Here is a 23,389-nt window from a genome sequence, read left to right as displayed (position 1 = left end):
TGTTCTTCACTGGTCAGTGAGGCCTCCATCTACATAGTTCTCAGGGACTCAAGCTAATGGAATTCTGCCATCTTGTAGCTGCACCATTTGGAATGTGGCAGAATAGACAGCTAAAGTGTCCCAAGCTGGACCTTGTATTCTGTACTTGGGCCAGAAGTGACACACATCATTTCTTGCAATCCTTTGGCCATAACTAGTCACATGGGCCTGTCCAACTGCAAATGAAATAGAATGCTGCACGTGAGATGTTTGGTGAGCACTGCTGTCTGCCCTTTTGGTCATGCTGAATTGTTTGTGGTTTCAAGAATACAGCAATTCTCACATTTATATCTGTGCTTTTGTATATAATGTTTGTTGTGCCTAGTATTAAATCTTCCAGCACTCCCTACTTCTTGCAACTTACTCATTTTCCAAGTTCATTAAATGTCATCTTGTGGGAAAGCAGCCATTTCACTTAGGTACTATATTATCGTGATATCCTGTGAATGTCTCTTTTGAAGTACTTATTCTGCATTTGTTTTCTTTGTCAGTCTTTCCCACCAGATTGAGTTCTGAGGGTATACTTGTGTCTTTCTTGTCACCTTATTCCCAGCATGTAGCACAGTGCTCAGTAAGTGAGGAATGAATGCATTTGGCTGGTTATATAATTTTACAAAGTTTTACAATAAGCACTTAATCATCCTCTTGGATCTGTTAGGTTTCTCCATGATTTAATTCCTGCAGAGAGACATCTATTTTCATGATAGGCAGCAGCTCTGTTCCAACCAGTCATGGGTGAATTCTACTTGCTAAACTTAAAGTAGTCTTCTGGAAAGAGATTATTAGAAGTATAATCTGTATATTTTTCATTTCTTCCTTTGCGGACATATTCCGGGGTGTGTTTCTGACACCAGCCAGTTCTCCAACACTGCCTGGGTGGGTATCCAGTAGTTCAATTTGGACACTGCCTACTTGGAGTTAGTGTCAGATCCCACAAGTTAAAGGACTTAGTCCCCCATGACTGCTCCTACTTCAGATACCAGTCCAGGTCTCAGGCTACCAGTACTTCTGACTGGCAGGCTTTAAATCAGGTGTTCCCACAACCCCCTTATCAGGTTTGGTAATTTGCTAGAATGGCTCACAGAACTCAGGAAAACACTTTACTTAAATGTACCAGTTTATTATAAAGGATACATCTCAGAAATAACTAAGTGGAAGAGAAGCATAGGGCAAGGCATGGGGGGTGGGGGAAGAGTGCGGAGCTTCTGTGCCCTCTCTGGGCATGTCCTCCTAATAGCACCTAGATGTGTTCACCAACCCAGAAGCTTCTGAACCTCACTGCACAAGAGTTTCACAGAACTCCATCTCTATATCCTCTTCTAGTCCTGGATGGGGCTGAAAGTTCCAACTCTCAAATCACTTGGTCTTTGTGGTGACCACCCCATCCTGAGGCTGTCTAGGGGCTCCACCCTAAGAAACATCATTAGCATAAATGAAGTGTGATCCAAAGGGGCTTGTTACAAATAACAAAAGACATTCCCTTCAGTCAGGAAATTCTAAGGGTTTTAGGAGGTCTGTGCCTAGAACCAGGGACAAAGACCAAATATATTTTTGTATGATACTACACATAGGAAATATATATTTATTTGGTTTTATTACTTATACTTAAATATCAAAGTGAGTGCATTTTTTACAAGTCTGAATTATAGAAATTAAACATGTACTTATGAAAGTAATAGGAATTCTATTTTTGCTTTAAACTGAATGGTTTTCTGTTAATAGGCTGTTGATTCAGTTAATATTTTTGCATCTTCATATTTTAGCCTAGTCGTATTAATGATAAAACTTCTGAATTTCATTTATGTGTGTTTTTCTCTTTATCTTCTTAGGTGGGCTTGGAGGACTTGCAGGTCTGAGTAGCTTGGGTTTGAATACTACCAACTTCTCTGAACTACAGAGCCAGATGCAGCGGCAACTTATGTCCAATCCTGAAATGATGGTCCAGATCATGGAGAATCCCTTTGTCCAGAGCATGCTTTCAAATCCTGACCTGATGAGGCAGTTAATTATGGCCAATCCACAAATGCAGCAGTTGATACAGAGAAATCCAGAAATTAGTCATATGCTGAATAATCCAGATATTATGAGACAAGTATGTGGAAAGTTTCATTTAGCTAAGAAATTATATACTTACTTCTTCCTATTTAATTTTCTGTATTTAAAGAGCTTGCCATATTTATAAGCTAAAAAAAAAAATTCCTAATCCTTGTTCAGGAAAACTCAACAAAGCTGTAATTCGAACTATTTGAACTTTGAATTTTATGCTGTATTTTAAAGATTTTTCTAAATAGTTATTTTGCAGATTTAAGAAATAAAAAGAGTCCAGTTCAAGAGATGGACAGTCATGCATAGCAAAGTGCTTCTCTTTTGATGTTATTTGAATGTTAGCTTTTTGAGGTGATTTCCAACAGGAATTATTCAGAATAATTTTCTGATTTAAATATTGAAGATTGCTAATTCATAGAATTAGAAAACTTATGAAATTAACTGTGGCAGTTAATAGCTAAAATAGTTCATGTGTATTTCAGCACCTTTTCCCCCCCCCCGGAAATCTTTTTCTTAGACATTGGAACTTGCTAGGAATCCAGCAATGATGCAGGAAATGATGAGAAACCAGGACCGAGCTTTGAGCAACCTGGAAAGCATCCCGGGGGGATATAATGCTTTACGGCGCATGTACACAGATATTCAGGAACCAATGCTGAGTGCTGCACAAGAACAGGTAATAACACAGGCTCTGAGGCTCAGGCCAAGGCTCCTGTTTTAACATAAATATGTGTGTGGTTGAGGGTTGCCTTTATATGCAGAAATGCAATTTTCATTAACAAAGAGTTCCATATCTGTTACTTAAAACAAAAGCTTATTCTTTATAATTTTTGTGTCTTTTATTACAGTTTGGTGGCAATCCGTTTGCTTCCTTAGTGAGCAATACATCCTCAGGTGAAGGTAGTCAACCTTCCCGTACAGAAAATAGAGATCCATTACCCAATCCATGGGCTCCACAGGCTTCTCAGAGTTCATCAGCTTCCAGTGGCACCACCAGTGCCGTGGGGGGCACTAGTAGTGGTGCTGCCAGTGGCACTGCCGGGCAGAGTTCTACTGTGCCAAATTTGGGGCCTGGAGTAGGAGGTATGCTCATAACAACTGATACTTTTTCCCTTTGTTCTCACTTATTCGGACAATGAAAACATATCTTATACTGTTATCCGTAGTGCTTTTGTGTGTGTATGAGGAACAACTTTTGTGAACTATCTTTTCATGTTGCAAGGTGCTTTTTTTGTTTTTTAAGGATGCTTTAAATACATAATAGTGTTAATCACTTGTGTGCATTTTAGTGCATGAGGTTACTTGAAGGTTTCCAGAGGCAGTTGTGTGGTTTTCTCTTCTCATAAGATGGTTTGGGAGAAGTGGGTTGTCTTCTCCTTTCAACAGCATAGGAAAACTGAAGTGTAGGGGTAACACAGTTACCTGTGTACTTAATCACTGGGACACATTTTCCTTGGCTTTAGTCCAGTTTTGTGTTCTTTTATAGAAAACAATGGGTATCCACTCCTGATACCAGGACTAAACTAGCTGCATCAGAGTACCTGCCAGTTTTGTTTAAAAATCAGATTTCTAAGTCTTAACCTCAGACCTTAAGGATCAGAATCTGCCACAGTGGAGTTTAAGATCTGTGTTTGTGTAAAGTTACTAGAGATTCTGATGTGTGAGCAGGTTAGGAATTTACTTTTGGTCATTTTTCTGTAGACCAGACTCAGTAAGTGGATATCCTTTTCAACTATTTAGATGTTTAACATGCTAAGAATTAGGTCCAAAATCAGTAGCCAGAATGATGATTTTAGTCCTAAAAGTTAGCATTTAAATGAGAAGAAATGAAAGCACAGAGCCATGTCCCTAAGGTGAGAGTGATTAGGTATGTTTAAAAGGATACCTATGTTTTGGCAGAGGAAATAGAAAAATGAGATGCTGGATGAGGAATTTAAAAAAATTCACTACTGAGAGGAAATAATCAGAATGGTCACCGTAGTATATATTCCTTTATAGAATACAGTGGATATCATCAGGTTTTTGGATAAAATACAAAATCTTTTTATAAAAATTTAATACCATTTAAAAAAATTAAGGTATGATTGACATATAACGTATTAGCTTCAGGTGTCAGGTGTAAAATGTAATGATACAATATTTATATAGATTACAAAATGATCACTGCGATAAGTCTAAACATCCAGATAATACCATGTTTAAAACAAGGAAAAGAATTATCCTGTTCTGATTTTACTTAATGCTTATTTGATTCTTATTGACAGACTTATGAGAGAGATGCTTTATTCACATTTTAGAGGTCTAAGAGCAGAGACAACAAAGGTTTAATTGGGTTTCCCCACTGATAGGCGAATTGTTTTTTTTTTACTGTAGCGTGGTGTCTGTAGTAACAACTTTGTCTTACAAACAAAAAATGGTTTTGCAACTTCTTACTCAGATTTTTTATTTAATGGCTTGATACAGTATTTAAGATTTCATGTTAATATTTCCATCAAAGGAAAATAAGAAACAACAAGAACGAATGTACCCTGATGGCTTAACATTCTTATTATATTTTTTTACTATTATAATGTTTACTCAACTCTTCGAAGTTAGTTAGGTATGCATATATATTCATAAGTACACCTCATATACCTGAAAGGTGAAATTTGTGACTCTTCTTTTGCCCTGTAAGTGCTCACTCTGGACGGTGAGGAAATCTTAGAGCAGGGGTCAGCAAATTTTTTCTGCAAAGGGATATAATACTTTAGGCTTTGCAGGCCAAGAGGCAAAATCAAGAATATCACATTATGAAGGGAATTCCCCAGTGGTCCAATGGTTAGGACTCCATGTTTTTTGTGTGTGTGTGTGTGTGGTACGTGGGCCTCTCACTGTTGTGGCCTCTCCTGTTGCGGAGCACAGGCTCCGGACGCGCAGGCCCAGCAGCCATGGCTCACGGGCCCAGCCGCTCCGCGGCATGTGGGATCCTCCCGCACCGGGGCACGAACCTGTGTCCCCTGCATTGGAAGGCGGACTCTCAACCACTGCACCACCAGGGAAGCCCAGGACTCCATGTTTTCACTGCCTAGAGCGTGGGTTTGATCCCTGGTCAGAGAATGAGGATCCCGCAAGCCATGTGGCGTGGCCAAAAAAAAAAAAAAGAAGTATTACATTACGAGAGAAAGCAAAGTTCCACAAGTTCTTTTATTGATGGAGTTAAAAATGTAATAATAATTGGGTATAACATTTTCTTACACATAACAACTAATGATAGGAATGGAATTCTTTTTAGGGATGACATTTTGCTTAATTGATGTTCACAGTGTTTCCTTTTGTCAATTGCAAATCATTCGCAGATGTTCATCTGGTAATACTGATAGGTAATGAGATTTTACTTATTTCATTCAAATGTGTGTTCATTCCCAAAATATATTATTACAGTAGCATATTCATCAGTTGGAAAGCATTTATAGGATTCTGTTAGATTCTTTTTGGCTTTTAGCATGTCATGACAGATTAATCACTTCCAATTGAAGATTAGGTGTTAGTGCCTCAATTATACAATTAAATGAATTTTAAAATGTGGATATTTCTTTGCACTTGCACTGAGGTCCAAAAAATGCTGTTGGAACAATACTGTGAGCTCAAAACTATCTTTACTGCACATTTGTGGGAATGGAGAACTTGCTGCTTGTTTTAACTTGACAGCACGAGAATGTATAAAGCAGCCTGACATTGCCTGTGATTCAAACAATTTCATTTGTTGTCAGAATGACTTAACCACAGTATGAGTTTGGCGTATAAATGCTGTTTTGCCTTGTAATTTTTGGGAATTCATTGAGAAACATTACCAAGTCTTTAGCAAAAGGTAATTTCCAAAGTCATTTATTTATTGTTTGATAATGGTGGTCGAGTGGTTCAGAAGAATTTCAGTCTTAGCTCTGAGCTAAAAAAAATGGCAGTAAAACTTTATCTCTTTAAACACAAACAAACAAAACCAGAAAACTTGACCTCTGTTAAGCCGTCAAACTGCTGTTTGGGCAAGTCAGCATATTTCTGACAAAAGTTCATGATATTGACTATGGCTGAGTTCACCGGAGTGAAGTGAAGTTCATCATTGATACTCTTACCAGTTGAATAACGTGAAAGTTCAAAATATGTTCCAGAGTACCTGCTGATGAATAAGACAGTGATTAACTATAGTCTTCAAATACCTTATAAGCATTTAAATACTTATAAGCATTAAAAATACTTTATAAGCATTATATCTTTGTCCAGGTAATTCTTTTAATACTCCACATGTGTTTTTATCATCATCAGATGTAGCACATCTGAGCAGATTCTCCCTCAGGTTGTACCAAATGAGTGTTCTCTCAACTTTGAAAATAGTTTTTGCCTGTTAGTCCATGCAGACTGTTTATAAAAATTAATTTTTCAGTTACTTCAAACTTGACATTGACTCCTCAAATACAAGAACTGAGCAGTATCAGTAACATTTGTCAAGAAGCAAGGAATACTACTCAAAATAATTTTCATTTTAAAAAAATTATGTAGTTTCATATTCTGTATAATTTTAAAAAATATATTTATTTATTTGGCTGCGCCAGGTCTTAGTTGTGGCACGTGGGATCTTCATTGCCACGTGTGGGATCTTTGTTGTAGCATGCAGGATCTAGTTACCTGAGCAGGGATCCAACCCAGGCCCCCTGCATTGGGAGGACAGAGTCTTAACCACTGGACCACCAGGGAAGTCCCTGCATTGTTTTTTAATTGATTATTGATGTAGAGCCCAGTGTCCTTTAACTCTTGAGAAACTGTTTTCCTTGAAATGCTAATGGTCTCAAGTTTATTTTCTGTGGACACATTTATTTGGCTGCCGCAGTCAAGATTTAAATAATCATGGTAATTAATCACCACTAGTGTACTGCTTTCCTTGCTTGGCTAACAAAAGAACCATTTGGGAACCTAACTTTGGTTGCAGCCTTATTTTCATTTTTTATTTTTGTGAAGCAGTTTGGCTATGATGAGATAATTGTATTTTAGATTTTGTATTTTTCTCACTTTACTGTGAGTTGGGAATACTGTGATAAGTGTTGTAGCAGTGTTGAAGTGTATTGTATTCTTTCAGTGTCATTGCATAGTAAATACAGTTTTGCCATCTCATTAGATAAAGTAATCCATATTCTTCTGTGCCTTAAAAGCAGGGCATTCATAGTCCAATTCTCCCCTTTTTCTTCTTGTTCTGACATAATTGGTATGCAGTGGTAATGAAAAAAGAAATAACAGCATGCTACAGTGATTTGTATGGCATGAGGTATAACTGACTCACTGATTTGTGGTATGCTGAACAGCAGTATAGAGCAGTATGATAGTGCCATGTGGAGCCTCTGTCGAAACGACTCTGCTTTTGTAGTGCAGAGGCAGCTATAGATAATAAATGAGGGAGCATGACTATGTTCCAATAAAATGTTACTTACGGATCTTGAAGTTTGCATTTCATACAGTTTTCAGATTTTATCATTATTATTTTTTCAACCATTTAAAAATGTAAAACCATTTTTAGCTCATGGGCTGTACAAAAACAGGTCATGGGCCATATTTGCCCTGCAGGCTATGTTTATCAGCTATCTTTGAATATCCTTGGACTCTAGGATGTGGGGGGAAGAAACCTAAATTGAAATAACATGAGAGAATAGGAAAAGCAAAAATTATTACAGAAAAAGAGCAGAATTATAATAAACTAGAAAGGTAAGCTGGAAGAGTCAAATGTTTTGAGCCCATTAAACTACACTGGGTGGAATAAGAACAGAAGGGAAATGAAAAAGCTAATCAGTTGTAAGTTTACTTGAGTTTGAGTATATCTAGCCAGCAGGTGAAAATCTGGATATATGTGGAACAAATTAATTAGTTTTCAAAGAACATTGAATTCACGTAAATTTAGCTATAGCTGTCTACAAAAAAGAATAATAGTAACAAGCATCTACACGTTAATTTAATTGTAAAAACCACTCTATCAGGTAGATACTGTTTACCCCATTTTACAGATGGGGAAACTGAAGTAAGAAGCAGCTCCCTTAATTTGGGGTTGAATTCATTGAGTGCCAGGAGTCAGTGAAAATGGGGTGGAGGCCTGGGCGAGAAGGCTTCCTTCTTTCTTAAGTGGGAACATATATTGAGTGCTGAATATGATTCTAATTAAGCGATCCTGGAGGAAAAGTTGGCTCAGACTTCTTCACTTAATGAGGTTTTTTTCAGTAATTTTTACCATATCAAATTTTTGCTTTAAATTGATTTTTTAGAACCTAGCCTTTCCATAAGATGTGATTTTCCTATAAATGCAACCAGAATGTTTAAAGTCCATAAACCCTCCTTTATTGGTATATGTTGGGCGTGTAGTTTTGGAGATCTTAGTTTTAGAATTCTTTCTTAGTTCAATTGATAAGTAATATGTGTATTTATCTGCAGTTGCTAAAATTATGCACAGTATATGTGTTTTAAAACTTTCTTTTATGTATCTTTTCCTTGATAAAATGTCTTTTTTTTTTTTTTTCTAAACAAACTTTCAGCTAGTATGTTCAACACACCAGGAATGCAGAGCTTGTTGCAACAAATAACTGAAAACCCACAACTTATGCAAAACATGTTGTCTGCCCCCTACATGAGAAGCATGATGCAGTCACTAAGCCAGAACCCTGACCTTGCTGCACAGGTGAGTTTATAATTGTATTATAAAGGACTGAGCACTGTGTATTGAAGTGGCCTAATCAAATAATTGTGATTTTGGCACATTTGTGTGTGCTGCCTTAACACACTAGAAAAGTATGCAAACTGCATCTCGAATTTTTTGGACAGTTTGTTTCTTTACAGTAAATTAATACTTCACAATATAATTAAAACAGCTTCATTTCCGCTGTTCACTCCCTTCAGAAAGAAGTGCAGGTTTAGTTTGTATCTACATATGTTGATATAGGAGATGAATACAAAAGTTTTGAATTGGTCTCCCTTTTGAAGCCTATTCTTTAGTGTAAGGTAAATCTTGAAGGTGATTTAGAAGTGTTAATACATTTGATACTTTTATTTATTAGATTCTGAATAATAGTCATGTTCAAAATGGCAGTTATAAAATAGCCTGAAATTGTTTACTATTGGTGAAGAGAGATTTGTGGGAACAGTATTCTCATTCTTTCCGTTACAGATCTCCACCCAAAGTTAGTATACTGGTCCTTTATTAAATAATTCATTTTCTAACTTGTTTCTGAACAGACCATAACTAAAAAAAATGAGTGGATCTCAACCCTAGCTTGACATTTAGAATGACCTTGGGAACTTTAAAATTAAAAAAAAAAAAATTCTTAGCCCTGTCCTGAGAGATTTTGGTATAACTGTATTGAATTTTTTTTCCCCCAAGTTCCCTAGGTGATTCTGATATACCCATAGAGTTAAGAACCATTGGGCTTGAAAAACCTTGGAGAATGTGAACTAAACCTTGATCATCTGTGATTTGTATTTGCTATTTATTAAGAATGGCTTCCCTTCTGTGGAATGTTGGGAATTTGAAATAGTTTCCTTTATAGTCACTTTCCATTTCCAGAATTTTAAAAGCTTTTAAAGTTAATCACTTTCTTCATTATGTCAAATGAAACAGTTTTTATACTTCTAAAATTTGGAACCATGTTGATTCAAGTATATAGTAGATACCTTTGAGTTGCAATCCTCAGCAACAGCTTCTGTCCTCTTAAAATTTGTAAAATTGGAAGTAAGGATATTTTAGATAAATTTTTTGTATACTTTAAATTTTGTATATTGTAGGTACGTTTTATGAAATACTGTTTTATTCATAAGAAAATTATTAGACTCAGTTATTACTATTAAATGCTTCAACTTACTGTGATAGTACTTTTGTTTAAAATAAATGGAAAATATGTATGCAGAGTGATCCTATTTGTATGGTTTTAAATGTATATTTAGCTAATTAATAATAAGCATTAAATGTTCGTCTTGCTTTAAAATTTTGACTTTAACAAGCACATTCCCGGCTATTTAACAATTTTACATTTATAAAGTGATTGAGCACTTTTGTATGCTGCTTTTTTACTCTAAAACAAAATGTTGGCAAAAGAAAGCTAGATATGAATCGTCCTTTATTATAGACAGTTGTTAGAAATGCTTACAATGTACTTTGGTTACCAGCAGATCAAAGTTTGTAGTTTCTCTATTCTGATTTTGATTTTTAAGTATTCAAAGAAGTCTGATTGTAAAAACTGTTGTTATATACGGTCAGGTACGTTAGGAGAAATATCCTAATCAAACGAGATACAATTTTCTGAGAAGGAATGAATCAGTTTAAGATGACACACTTGTTCAAATAACATGAATCCTGAAAGATAAATGTGATAACTTTATTGATATATGTTCATAATAAAAAATATTTGACTGGAGCCGTTAAGCAGGTTTGTTGGTCTCAAGTAGGTTTTACTTTATTTACTGTGAACTTATTGGTCACTTTGAAATAAATGCTGTATATCCATAAAACATTGTCTGACTTCTTCCTACTTTATTTTGTTGAAATTAATCTACTTTGCAACAATTGATAAACTAAAGGAGGGAGGGAAGAATTCTCTCTACTTCTAGTAGTTAACATATAATTTCTCTCAAATATAGTTAATTACTTGAGGGCAAGGATCATCCCCCACCCCCCCCCAGACTTTGGATGTGGACTGGTAAATAGGCTATCAGTAAATCATTGTTAGTTGACTTTTCACTCCATCTGGGGAAGCTGATATAAAAATTTGTCTTTTTTGAAGCTATGAGAATTTACTAGTTTCTGGTTATGCTGATCGTGTATTGTAATCTTATTTTCAGGTATACAACATCATGTTAATATTGACCCTGACTTTTTAACTCTTAACACCCATTTGAAGGTTAGGAGGCATGCCATTTTTCTCATCTGTGGTGGTAGTGAGGTGAAATCCAGAGGCTAATCTTCGTGTTCTCAAATGGATTTACATCTTTTAAGGTCTTTTTAAAGCATTTTAATACTTTATCCCCAGAGATCTATCGGTGCTAGTCCTAGGCTTATATTTACCTAGCAGCTCCATTTCTCTGGCAAGTTGGTTGCTGTTCTGCGGTGTTATTTTTCTGGACCTAATATTATCTGTTTTGCAGTAGGCAGGTAGATATAGCAGTTCCAGATGTGGATTTTCTCTGTGCTTGCCACTTGTGTGTTGAGGTGTCTGTGCAAGCCATGTATAGTTTCATGTATTGATGCTTATGTTTGTTCTGTCAGTGTAGCAGAAAATATATCTTCATGAATGCCAGTTACTCCCATTTTTCTTTCAAGGGCAAATATTCACCTTAAGGAAAAGTCAAAGAAATGGTTGCTTTTATTTTTTAGGATATTGCATGTCATTATCATAATCACCATTCCCATTGAGAGAGAAGATGCCTCGTTTTTGTTTTTGTTGTTTTGGCAATCCCTTTTGTGGACAGTATCTTCCCTTTTTTATTCATGTTCTACCTTCCTCCCTGTTAAGTGCCAGATTAGGCACTTGGGGGAAGATAGACTATTAAACAAGGTACATTACTTGTTTCAGATATTTCCAGTTAAAATTGTTTGAACACTTGCCCCATAGATGATGCTGAATAATCCCCTATTTGCTGGAAATCCTCAGCTTCAAGAACAAATGAGACAACAGCTCCCAACTTTCCTCCAACAAGTGAGTAAGAAAAGATGCTAGCTATCTTCGGTAATGATTTGCTTGAAAAAGTTTGGTGATAAACATTTTCCTTGCTTTTCTCTGGCTGATAGCAAAATGTAGAATACAGTCTGCTGTCAATTTGCAGAGAATTCAGCTTGATCTTAATTGAGCCCCATTTCACTGCTGAACTTTTGCTTATATTTTTTAAATATAAATTCTGAGGAAAGGACCATTTGGTTTTTGCTTTTGAGGATTTAGGATTTTGAATGCTTCGTTAATACCATAAACCATTTCCTTTCACTTTACTAACTTTGAAGTGCTTCATTGTCATGTTACACTTTATGGTTTAACTAATCTCTAGGAACAGGAAAGAGCTACCCTATCCTATTTTACATGTTTGATTTCTTTGTAATGTTTCAGGTACTCCAAATTAATAGAATGCCTGTTTTCCAAGGGGTAGATCTCATTCCTCAAACTCGAATTAGCAAGATTAAAATTGTCGGTGTTGTCATATAAAGAAGGTTTTATTATTAGAAAAGTACTTGAGATGGCCATGGTAATTTTATTATTTAAAAAGAAGAGAAGTCAGTCTTGGCATTTTGAAACTGGTAGTTCTAGGGAGGGATTTTAAATATTATGCAAATGATCCTCAGGCCTGTAAACCATAATCCAAGGTTAGTGTCCTTGATCTGTTGTAATGATGGAAGCCTATCTTTTTTGGTTAGTCATGTGGTGTATATTTGGAAGTAGGGAAGCTGAACCGGACACATGTATTAACTTCACCTTTGGAACTATTGTTTTAGAGTGTATCTGGTAAAATTGTTACATCAGCAACGGATAACACTTGGTCAGGAGGAATATGTGGCTTTCACCATTATTACCATGTTATATAAACTGTGCTTTTGGAGGTTGTCTCTCAGAAATAATACTTTTATCTGTTGGTAAATGGGGAACAGCTGTGGCTTCCAGAGGAGCTCCTGATTGTCTTTCATTATGAAAAATGGCTTTCATGATGGACTTGGGAGGAGGTCAAGTAACGATTTGCACACTAGATTGCTGTCAAAGAGGAGGTGCTTGTGTTTATTTTGGGAAAGAAATAATGGATTCACAGTGTCTAGGAGTAAGGTATTAGATTTTCTCAGGAAGTGTAGCAAAGAAAACATTTAAATTTTACCTTCACTGACTTTAATTCCCTCGTAACCACTGGTTTTCTTTCCTCCTTAGATGCAGAATCCTGATACGTTATCAGCAATGTCAAACCCTAGAGCAATGCAGGCCTTGTTACAGATTCAGCAGGGTTTGCAGACCTTAGCGACTGAAGCCCCCGGCCTCATCCCAGGGTACGTTTGTTTGGGGAAGATTATGAAAGTGCATGATGTTTTTTTTCTCTGAGAATTTCAGACTTAATGCCATCGTGCCTTTTTTTGGTTGAGATTGTTTTATTTAAGACAGAGTTTTCAAAGTTAAAAATGGTTATTTTAAGAAGATAACTTGGCTAATACTGTGTTGAAATGTAACTGATTTACCATCAGCTGGCCTGGTCTGGCCTCTTGTTTTGCAGGAGTTTAGGTTTACTAACAATTTACGCTTTTTCTAGGTTTACTCCTGGCCTGGGGGCATTAGGAAGCACTGGAGGCTCTTCAGGAACCAGTGGCTCTAATTCTGCGTCTGGTGAAAACCCAAGTCCCACAGCAGGAACCACCGAATCTGGACACCAGCAGTTTATCCAACAAATGCTACAGGCTCTTGCTGGAGTGAATCCTCAGGTAATGATTCTTTTCTGCTCTTCTTAATGTTAGAAATTTAGAAATTTCAAGAAAAGAAAAGAAGGTGGCCATCTTTTTGGTTTAGCCTGTAATGAAAAGTGCAATCTTAATTGATTCTAAAAAACAGGCATTACAAAAATGGTTAACTTTGGTACTGTATTGGACACTAAAGGAAACGTTACAGTTGAAGGGAAGAAATGCTTTGCCTTAATTTTTGAAAGTTGCCTTTAAAAATGCATTCTTTTTTGCAGTCCCTGTTTGAAAATTATTTGAAATAGGTTATATTTTATAAAAGTTTGTCAGGGAAGAATAGAAACTTGGTTATTCTCAGTATCTCCTGAATTCTATCTAATCTTTGTACTTGGATGTAAAAGAATTCCTAACTACCTCACCCCACCCACTACTGCCTCCTGTGGTAACTTTTGTTACATATATACACCTCACAGATATGGCTAAAAAATGTGAATGCCTAATATTCTTGCATCTGGAATCATTTATTTACTAAGAATATGCCATTATGATTCCCAGTTCAAACCTATTACAGTAGATTGTCCTTAAACTTCTATGTGGTGAAAATACAGCATAGTTTTTTTTATTTTAAGCCTTATTAAATACAATAAAAACAGGTCAGAGTTTTATCTTATAAAGAATTTGTACTTCCGATACCTAGCATAACTTCTGGCTCAGTAAATATTCTTGGAATTAATAAGAAAAAACGATTTCATGTATTAGGCCAAATTGTTATCTAAGTTGAACAATCTACAGGCCTCGCCATTATCAGGTTGCCCAGAATTGAGTGATCATTTATGTATTTTTGTCTTACATCATTTCTGAAAAGGAGGTGGAGCTGAACAGTCAGAAGTGTAGTCTGTGCATGTGAAACTGGAACTCTTTTCTCAAGACTTGATTGGCTGATACAGAAATTAATTCTACATTCTAAGCCTCCTTAGAACTTTAGAATTTTATACATGAGGACACTGGCTTTTATAATTACCCAATTGGTCAGTAGCTACAAAATAAATGATCTAATTCTAAACTATTTGCATACATACTTTTTAAAGTTTGCCTATATGTTCATGAGCTTCTTAAGTAATGGTTGAAGTCTATTAAGCTTTTTTTTTTTTTTAAAGCAGAGTTATATGATCTTTGACATCATTGTTTAGGTATAAATTAGATTGTTTAAAATAAAGTGCTAATTGAACTTTTAAATATGTTGAATATGTTTCTAGAGAGGCCAGTTCTTTTATAGCTCAGTAGTCTAGCATATGTTATTTTAAAAAGCAATTAAAATTTTTAAGATTATTTAGGTGTGACATGGACTGATTTTCCTTAGAGCTTTTGTTTGTTTGTTTGTTTTTCTTTAACAGCTACAGAATCCAGAAGTCAGATTTCAGCAGCAACTAGAACAGCTCAGTGCAATGGGATTTTTGAACCGTGAAGCAAACTTGCAAGCGCTAATAGCCACAGGAGGTGATATCAATGCGGCTATTGAAAGGTTACTGGGCTCTCAACCATCATAGCAGCATTTCTGTATCTTGAAAAAATGTAATTTATTTTTGATAACGGCTCTTAAATCTTTAAAATACCCGCTTTATTTCATTTTGACTCCTGGAATTCTGTGCTGTTATAAACAAACGCAATATGATGCATTTTAAGGTGGAGTGCAGTAAGATGTGTGGGTTTCTCTGTGTTTTTGTTTGTTTGTTTTTTGTTTTTTCCTGGAACAGTGGGAATCAATGCTTTTTCATTTAAGGCTACTGCATGCATCAACCACTTCTGCATTTATTGTAATTTTTAAAAAACATATCACCTTTTATAGTTGGGTGAACAGATTTTTGTCCTGCATCTGTCCAGTTTATTTGCTTTTTAAACATTAGCCTATGGTAGTAATTTATGTAGAATAAAAGCATTAAAAAGAAGCAAATCATTTGCGCTTTGTAATTTGTGGTACAATATTGCTTATTGTGACTTTGGCATGTAGTTTTGCAAACAAAAATGCTGTAAGATTTATACTACTGACAGTTTTTGCTTTATTTGTATACAGAATGTGTATGCACATTTGGGACTGCATTTCTAGAAACATATTGCAATAGATCATCTGAGCAAAAACATCTGTAACCAAAAAAGTGAAGATAAGGAAATACTTTAAAGCTGAGTATTTCCTGATTGTGTAGAATCTTACAGCATCTTTGATACACATCTCAGCAAAAGTACCGGTTAGTCAGGTTTGTTGAAAATATAGTAGAAAAGCTGATTCTGGTTATCTCTTTAAGGACATTTAATTGTACAGACAAGATGATGTAACATTGTCTCAACATTCACAGATTGACTGTAAATTACCTTAATCTTTGTGCATACTGAAGGAGCACTGTAGTATAACCCAAAAGTGCATTTGCCTAGGACTTTTCAGCTTCTCCCATAGGTAGTTTAACAGGCATTACAATTTGTAATTGAAATGTTGCTTTCACTGAAAGTGTCTTGATGTTTCAGTTATTTTTAATTGCCATATAAAAATAGAACTGTCTTCTGGGTTTATCATTTTTCTTATGCACAGGCAATACATGAATTTAAAATGATTTGTGAGCCACTTGTTTCTGAAGTGTTTTGGTAGTTCTATTAAGAAATAGTTAAATATTGTGCTTTTCAGAGCCTGAGAGAGGGGAATTTTGGGGGTGGGGTGGGGATCTATCCTGGATTGGGCCAGCCTGAATAATACTGGCAACCAAGATTCTGTTAGGATTTCTGTGCATATAGTGTAGTAAAGAAGTATCTTTCAGGGGTGAAAACAAAGAGCCGTTTTAACAATGTTGAGTACATTTGGCTGTTCCACAGCTTTTTTCTTCCCTCCCCAAAGAAATTCTGTTTGCCTAACTCTCAAACTATTGGGGTGGTACATTCCTTTAGGACCAATTAAAACATAACTTTGGGGTCAGTAATGTATTTGGCTGACTCTGGTTCAGTATTCTCTTAGGTCATTATATTCTCTCATGTACAGTTAAAGGATGTTAAAGTAACCTAAAGTGAATTCAGACCAGTAAAATCAAGGGGAAATACAAGTTGAATTCCATTACTTCTGTAAGTTTGCTTGCTATTAAAAAAGGTAAAGAGGCAGGTTGCCCACCATTTCATGCACTGTTCTGACACTTTCCCCTGGAAAAAAACATGTACAAAGGTCAAGATGGAGGCATGGCTAAGAGGAAGTTGTTAAGGATGATATTCATGTGTCTGCTCTCTCTGCCTTATGCCTCAGTATGGTTTAAAAACTTTTGTACTGGCGAATATGGTGGTATACAGTGTGGGATAGTGTCATAACCAATTTGACAATTTATTAATCACAAAATAACAATAAATCTCTAGCTTTTACACTTGTTTGTCTTGCCTTTTTTGTAGAAAGAAAAAGGTGTCTTCAGTTTACTTTCTCTAACCATGTCTTTTAAAGACTATTGGAGTTGGTTTACCTGATTCTATTACACTTGAGATTATTTTTCATTAACTTCTTGTTTCCTCAATCAAAATATGTGCATATATACTATATTGTGTGTTAAAAAGAGAGCCAGCTGGGAAGTCAGGTGGCCTGGGCTTTGCTTGCTCTTTTTGGTACTTGACTAGTTATTTTTGAGTCAGGACATCATGATTTCTTCACTGAAAGTGGTGGTAAGGCCTGTGCGGCACACCCAACTGGGTGATCTCTTAAGTACCTTTTAGTTGTTGCTCTGGTGTGATTTTTGTTGTTTGTTTGTTTGTTTCTAATATGTTTATCTTAGTTCAGGAGTTCAAAATACGTAAAATTCTCAAAAGCATTAAAAAAAACTCTTGAAATAATATAGACTTAAATTGTTCTTGTATGGGGTTATTACAAAATGAATAAAGAATAGAGTGGTGAAAATAACATTTCAGGATTTTATTTCCCAGGTGGAATATTTGTGATCCTAAACAAAGTGCAGCAAATCAGATAAATGACAGCTGGCCTCTGTGTATTCAGAATTGGAGTTTCAGACTTGGCTTAAATATAGTAATGAAAGGAGTTTTTTGTTTGGGGAGACATTATTACTATGTTAATTTAATAGGCAAGTTACAACAAATTAGGACAGATAAGAATGTCACTAACATTAGTGATAAAAGTGAAGCTAGGGCGCATGTCTGTGTCCTTGTGCAAAACAAAAAAAGGTTATGTTGTTAAGGCAGGGAAATACTGCATACTCTATTAACATTAAACACGTTAAGTCAATAAGAAGTCCTGCATTAAAGAAACCTGTTTAATACAGCTTTGTCCTATCCTCTGCTGTCCTTTTTACTTAACTATTTTTTAAGGTAATGCTATATCCAGTGAACACACTTGGGGAAAACTATACTTAGTAAATGCACATGGTATTCTCTTCTCTGGAATTTCATCTGTCTTCTTTGGCTTATATAAAGCCTACCGTGCCCTCTGGGATCAGTTTTGTAGTCTTCCTAAACTTTGCTAACCAGTTGATACACTCTGAACTGTCAACTGCTGCATTCTGTCCCTCTCATTCATTTACAGTTTGGGGGATTTTTGTTTGGTTTTCTGCTCTGAAATTTTCTTGGCAGTTACTTAGGTAACAATAAGTGTTTTTCAACTTCTTTATATCTTTCCTCTCATCAACCATAGGCAACCATTGACTCAAAGTAAATATTTATTGAACATCTGTTGAGTAACAGGTTCTTTTCTAGTTGCTCAAAGTGTATAGCAGTAAATAAAGTCTGTCCATATGGGGTTTAGATAGTAGAATGTAGCGAGACAGTAAACAAAACACATATATGACCCTGTTAGGTGGTGGCAAGTGCTTTGGTGAAAAATTAAGCAGAGTGTTAGTTCAGGACAAAGGGATTTTATTTTGTATAGGGTAGTCAGAGGAGGCCTCATTGAGAAGGTGACATTAGAGACTTGAGGAATATGTGGGAGGGTGAACAGCTTTTCAGGAAGAGGGGCAACTAATGAGAATACCCTGTAATGTGAATGTTCTGAGTGTGTTTGTAGAATACAGGGAGTTTGGTGTGACTGGCAAGTGAGCTAGGGAGAAAGTGGTGAAGGGACTGTGGCGAGATGGGGACAGGTAAGTGGTGCAGGTGTTCGATGTGGAGGGCTTAATACTCCAATTTTTGTGTCCCATCCCCAGAGTTTCTGATTTACTAGTCCTAGGGTTGGAGGAGAATTTGCATTTCTAACAAGTTCCCAGGTGAAAACCACTGGACTAGGGGAACCAGGGTGGAAGCTGAGAGACCGTTAAGAGGTAGTATCTCAGAGATAATACCAACTTGGGTTGGATTGGTAGCAGTGGAGGTAGTAAGAAGTAGTAGTCAGATTTGGGGTATGTTTTGAAGGCAGAGCCAGTAGGTTTTACTGATGGATGAAAGTGTGAGGTTAAGAACAAGAGAGATGTCAAGCAAGGTGAGCAAGGTACATATGGGGAGGAGTGTAAGTCTAGTTTTGATGTGTTAAGTGAGATGTACTTGATTAGATATATAACTGGAGATAATGAGAAGGCAGTTGGAGGAGAGGTTCAGGCTATAGACAGGTTATACAGCTGCCATTGTGTATATAGGTAGTATTTAAAGCCAAGGAACTAGATCAGTGGTTCTCAACCAGAAGGGACTTTGCCCCCCAGGGGGGCTTTTGGCAATGTCTGGAGACACCTTTTTGACATCATGATTGAGGCTGCTATTGGCTCTAGTGAGTAGAGGTTAAGGATGCCACTGAACATTCTCTGGTGCACAGAGAGGCCTTCCACAAGGAACATAAATATCTGGTCCAAAAATGTTAATAGTGCGAAGGCTGAGAAATCCTGACTAGATGAATTTCAGAGATTGTTTATAAACATACTTTGGGAAGATTTGAGTCCTGGTTTACTCCCAGTTCAGAGAGATGATAGGAAACCAGAAAAAGACAGGAACAGGCAGGTAGGCTGAAAGCAAGTGGAGAAACTTTTTCACGAGGAGAAAGATGGTAAATGAAGTGTGTTAAATGCTGTTGCTTCAAGTACTCATCATGGATTGAATATTAACCTATGGATTTAGTAAAGGGAAGGACCTTTATGACTATGACAGGGGTTTTAAGGGTGATTAGCGTAAAATTCTGGTTAGAGTGAACCTAGAAAGTATCAGGAGACACAGAATTTTGAAGTAAAGAGAATCAGAGAAATGGGGGCAGTAGCTGTGGTGAGGCGAGTGGTGGCGGTATAGAGGAAGTTTGCCCTTTGTGTTCTTTTTAGATGGGAAGTACTGCTGCGCGCGCGCGTGTGTGTGTGCGCGTGCGCGCGCTTGTTTTTGGAGGAGAGTATGGAATAATTGTTTTCTACCAAAAACTACAAACAGAAAGGAGTTACCACCACCTTTGACCCCCAGAATAGGTTTGATAGATAGATCCAGATAAGTAGGCAGACACATTCGTTATATGGGCTAAAGTGTGAGGGAGAGGGTTTCTTTGTCTTTCAAGCCATCATCTTCCTCAGCTAGGTAGCCAGCTGCCTTTCCTTGTCAGTAGGAGTGGTACCTTCCAGGCCCATCTGAACTTTTTGTGGTCAAGGAAATGGAGGAAGAGCAGCCCCCTCCCAACATCTTTGCTTTGGTGAGACTGAATAGAAATACGGTTGAGGTTTTTTCCAGAGCTGAGATGGTGATGAAGCACATTCTCAGTTTGTAATTCCAATTTATACATGTTACCATTTGTGCCTCAGACTCCTTAATTATAATGTAACCTGTCCCAGATTCACAACCCAGTCTCTTGCTTACCACTCTATGCTTAGAACAGAACTAGGCACGTATAGGAGCTCCCAGTATAGTTTCCCTCAAAAGACCGAAGCTGAATGTGGGGTCTGATTGTTTAGTGGGATGTATAGTAGTTGCTGTATATTCAAGCTAGATGTTTTTAAAGCTATTCATAGACCCATTCTCCACTCCTTATACTTTCTAGAGAGGGAAGGAAATTTCCACTGTGTTGTGGTTATCTAATGCTTCATAACAAACTACCCCACAGCTTAGGGGCTTGGAACAAAAATGAGTCACTAATTCTATCATGAATGAGCAGTTTGGCAAGGATTGGTGAATACTGCTGGAGCAACTTGACTGGGTCTGGAATTTATTTTCAAGAAGGCTTATTCACATAGCTGTTTAATTACTACTTTCATCTGGGAGTACAGTTGGGGTCTCAGTTCCTCTCCACCTGGGCCTTTCTACAAGGGCTGCTTCTGCTTCCTCACAACATGGTGGATAGGTTTCAAGAGCAAGTATTTCAAGAAAAATGAAAGTTGTCAGTTTTTTAAGGTCTGGTCCCCAAACTGGCCCAGTGTCATTTCTCCTGTATTCTACTGGCCAAGCAGTCTTAACTTGCCCAGATTTAAGGTTCATAGGCCCAACTGCTTGATGGGTAGAATGTCACAGAATTTGTGATCATCTTAATCTAACATACACTGTGATCCCAGAAGGGGAAAACTGTTGGAGGAACACATTTTTGTTCTTCAGTATTCACTCTTTTCCAAGGGAGAAGTAGTGACTTAACTGCTTATTGAATACTGTAGAAAGAACGAGGTACACTTGACCGAGCCCCTGTTCTTCGGGAAAGTCTGTCCAAAGGAAGCATGCATTCTAGTCGGCTGTCTTAGCACATATGATAATAAGGTTAGTGAGAAAGTTCTTCTTGTGGGGGAAGACCTGTGGTTTTCATTTTTGCTAAAAAATACAACAAAATTGACTATTATAACCGTTTAAAAATGTATAGTTCAGTGGTATTTAAATACATTCACAGTGTTGTGTAACTGTCACAGTCATCCAGAACTTCTTCATCACCCCAAGAGGAAACCCTATAGCCATTAAGCAGTCACTCACCATTCCCCCCTTACCCCAGCCCCGGGCAACCACTAGTCTGCTTTCTGTCGTCTGTGCGTTTACCTATTTTGGATGTTTCATATAAATGTAATTATATAATACAGGCATACTTATATAATTATATAATACAGGAGATAGTGTGGGTTCAGTTCCAGACTACTTTAGTAAAGCTAATATCACGATAAAGCGAGTCACACAGTGTTTGGTTTTCTGGTGCATATAAAAGTCATGCTTACACTATACTGTAGTCTGTTAGTGTGCACTAGTATTACGTCTAAAAAACAATGTATATACCTTAATTAAAATATTGCTAAAAATGCTAATCACCATCTGCACCTTCAGTGAGTCGTAATCTTTCTTTATGGTGGAGGGTCTCGTCTCGATGTTTGTGGCTGTTGACTGATTAGGGTGGTGGCTGTTGAAGGTTGTGGGGTGGCTGTGGAAGTTTCTTAAGATAAGACAACAATAAAGTTTGCCCCATTGATTGACTCTTCCTTTCACAAGTGCTTTTTTGGTAGCATGCAGTGCTGTTTGATAGCATTTTACCTACAGTCGAACTTCTTTCAAAATTGGAATCAATCCTCTCAAACCCTGCTACTGCTTTATATTAGTTAATATGTGATATTCTAAACCCTTTATTGTCATTTCAACAGTCTTCACAGCTTCTTCACCAAGACTATATAGATTTCTTCTCAAGAAATCACTTTCTTTGCTTATCCATAAAAAGCAACTACTTATTCGTTAAAGTTTTATTAGGAGTTTGTAGCCATTCAGTCACATCTTCAGGCTCCACTTCTAATTCTAGTACTCTTGCTATTTCCACCACATCTGCAGTTATAAGAGTAACAAAGACCACTGATCACAGATCACCATACAAATATAGTAATACTGAAAAAATTTGAAATATTTCAAGAATTAACCAAAATGTGACACAGAGATACGAAGTGAACAAATGCTTTTGGAAGAATGGCCCTGGAAGACTTGCTCAACACAGGGTTGCCACAAATCTTCATTTTGTAAAAGTATTTTCGAAGTGCAGTAAAGCACGATAAAACGAGGTGTCCCTCTATGTGGCCTTTTGTGTCAGGCTTCTTACCATGTTTTCAGGGTTCATTTAATGTAGCATGTATCAACACTTTGTTCCCTTTCATGGCTGAATAATATTCTATTGTATGGACATACCACATTTTATTCACTTATGTGTTGATGGACACTTAACATCATTTAGATATTATGAATAATGCTATAACATTAGTATTTGAGTCTGTTTTTAATTCATTTGGATATATACCTAGAGTGGAATTGTTGGGTCATATGGTAATTATAAATATTTTTAACTTTTTGATGAACTGCCTGTTTTCCGTAACAGCTGAACCATTTTACATTCCCATCAGCAAGGTATGGGTTCCAATTTTCTCTGTCTCCTTGGTAGCACTTCTCATTTTCTGCTTTTCTTGGTTTTAAACTTCAGCCATTCTACTAAGTGTTGGATGGTTATCCAATTGTGGTTTTGATTTGCATTTCCTTAATAACTTGATGATGAGCATCTTTTCTTGTGCCTTATTGGCTGTTTGTATGTCTTCTTTGGAGAAAGGTCTTTTCAAGTCCTTTGCCTTCTGAAAATATTGTTGAGTTGTAGGAGTTCTTTATATATGCTAGATATTAAACCCTTTCAGTTGCAGGTTGTTTTTTCACTTTCTTGATAATGTTCTTTGCACAACAGTTTTACATTTTGATGAAGTCAAATTTGTCTGTTTTTTTCTTTTGTTGCTTGTGGTTTTGGTGCCATATTTAAGAATTCATTGCCAAATCCAAGGTCATAAAGATTTTTCCCGTTTTCTTCCAAGAATTTTATGGATTTAGCTCTTATGTACAGGTCATTGATCCATTTGAATTGGTCTTGTGGTTCTGGATTTGCAAAGAGAATATAGGAGTGGTTTTTTTTACCCATTTTCATCCCTATCTTTCAAGTAAAAAAGATGAATAATGCCTCAAAGAGAACATGATGGCTAGAAT

The 23,389-nt window shown here is 36.6% G+C and overlaps 1 protein-coding gene across 2 annotated transcripts in view; it reads left to right on the top strand.

Moving 5' to 3' along the window:
- UBQLN1 (ubiquilin 1) overlaps positions 1–16,893 on the top strand; it is a 45,608-nt gene extending 28,715 nt beyond the window's left edge. The window contains exons 4-11 of one of the 2 annotated variants that reach the window (XM_024753776.1): positions 1,869–2,131; positions 2,603–2,761; positions 2,934–3,168; positions 8,631–8,773; positions 11,697–11,780; positions 12,987–13,102; positions 13,360–13,528; positions 14,896–16,893. In XM_024753776.1, the coding sequence (XP_024609544.1) occupies positions 1,869–2,131; positions 2,603–2,761; positions 2,934–3,168; positions 8,631–8,773; positions 11,697–11,780; positions 12,987–13,102; positions 13,360–13,528; positions 14,896–15,048 (1,322 nt within the window). In that variant the 3' untranslated portion in view covers positions 15,049–16,893. The remainder of the gene's footprint in view (positions 1–1,868; positions 2,132–2,602; positions 2,762–2,933; positions 3,169–8,630; positions 8,774–11,696; positions 11,781–12,986; positions 13,103–13,359; positions 13,529–14,895) is intronic. The other variant, XM_024753777.1, reaches the window with a different exon arrangement.
- Positions 16,894–23,389: the final 6,496 nt, after the last annotated feature.

This window comes from Neophocaena asiaeorientalis, unplaced genomic scaffold (genome assembly GCF_003031525.2).
Source record: "Neophocaena asiaeorientalis asiaeorientalis breed wild unplaced genomic scaffold, Neophocaena_asiaeorientalis_V1.1 scaffold220, whole genome shotgun sequence".
NCBI classification, from domain to species: domain Eukaryota; kingdom Metazoa; phylum Chordata; class Mammalia; order Artiodactyla; family Phocoenidae; genus Neophocaena; species Neophocaena asiaeorientalis.
The sequence above is the reverse complement of the archived record's forward strand: the minus strand, read 5'-3'. Positions and strand labels throughout refer to the sequence as shown.